Here is a 1,167-nt window from a genome sequence, read left to right on the forward strand (position 1 = left end):
ACAATCTCTGGAAAGAAAATGCTAAAATAGTAGTTTTGCAGGTAACAGACCCACTTGCACGACTGCATCTTATTTTTTTCAGGCTAAAGACTGAATTGAATGATATAATTCAATTTCACCTGCTTCCATCTTCTCTGATTTTCAAACTATAGTTCAATTGTTAGATTTTTTTTCCCCCCAAAGCTTCAAGTGAAACTGGTGCCTCTTTTTTAGGCCATCTACTATCACTTCTTGTTTGATCCCTCCCCTGAGACTTTGGCCATTTATTTTGAGTTACTTTACATGAATTCAAGCACTGATTCTGAATTCCTCCTGCATGTAAAGCCCATTAATTCAAGGGAAATTTAGGACTGGGACCTCTAAGCTTATTAAAAAAACCCCAAAAACAACAAACCCCAGAAAAACCACAAACCAAACCCAGAAAATTTTGTGTTGACTCCTGCAACCTATCTCAAACTCCTAGGAGTTGTAACACATATTCTCCACAAATATACAGAACATGGTATGCATCTTTCTCAAACTTTTGCCTGGGAAAACTCCTGTTTTTAATTAAACTAGAACATACTGCAGGAGCTTAATTAAGCAATCAGTCCCAGAGGACTGAGCTCAGGTGAACCAGCAAACACCTGTTTCAGCTACAAAAATGTTTTTGCTGAAGAATAAATTAGCCCCTTCTTACGAGATTGAAGTTGTTTCCTCCCTTCTCCTGTTGTTTTCTTTCCACTTAAGAAAATGAGCATTTCCTAGCCAGAAAAGTCGCAGAAGCTAGCGGGCAGGGGACACGGCGGCCCGCCCCGGCTTCTCCTCACGGTCCCCGCCGGGGCCGCGCCCTCGCTAGTAAAATGCGTGAGAAGCTTCGTCTCAATTTAAAGGCAGGACCCTCTGCTACCTCTGGGGGGGAAGTGGAGTAATGCTAAATTAAACTAATTAATTCAAATAGCCGCCGGGGTCTGTTCCCGCCGCCGCCCGCCGGCGCTTCCTCTCGCGAGAGGCCGCCTCTGGCAACCGCACGACGCGACGGCGGGGAGGCAACGGCCATGGAGGCGGCGGCGGCGGCGGGGGGCTCTGAGGCGGCCTCTGAGGCGGCCTTCTGCCTGCAGAGTATCCTTCCTCATCCTCCTCCTCGTCTGAGGCGGGCGGCTGGGGGTGCGGGCACCGCGGGGTCCC

At 48.2% G+C, this 1,167-nt stretch overlaps 1 protein-coding gene across 1 annotated transcript in view; it reads left to right on the plus strand.

Moving 5' to 3' along the window:
• Window positions 1–1,024: 1,024 nt before the first annotated feature.
• Window positions 1,025–1,167, plus strand: part of SPAG16 (sperm associated antigen 16) — a 304,682-nt gene continuing 304,539 nt past the window's right edge. The window contains 1 exon segment of the mRNA XM_026852411.1: window positions 1,025–1,101. Coding sequence (XP_026708212.1) covers window positions 1,038–1,101 — 64 coding nt within the window. The 5' untranslated portion in view covers window positions 1,025–1,037.

The sequence above is a fragment of the Athene cunicularia genome, assembly GCF_003259725.1.
Source record: "Athene cunicularia isolate RWA chromosome 7 unlocalized genomic scaffold, athCun1 chr7_part1, whole genome shotgun sequence".
NCBI lineage: Eukaryota > Metazoa > Chordata > Aves > Strigiformes > Strigidae > Athene > Athene cunicularia.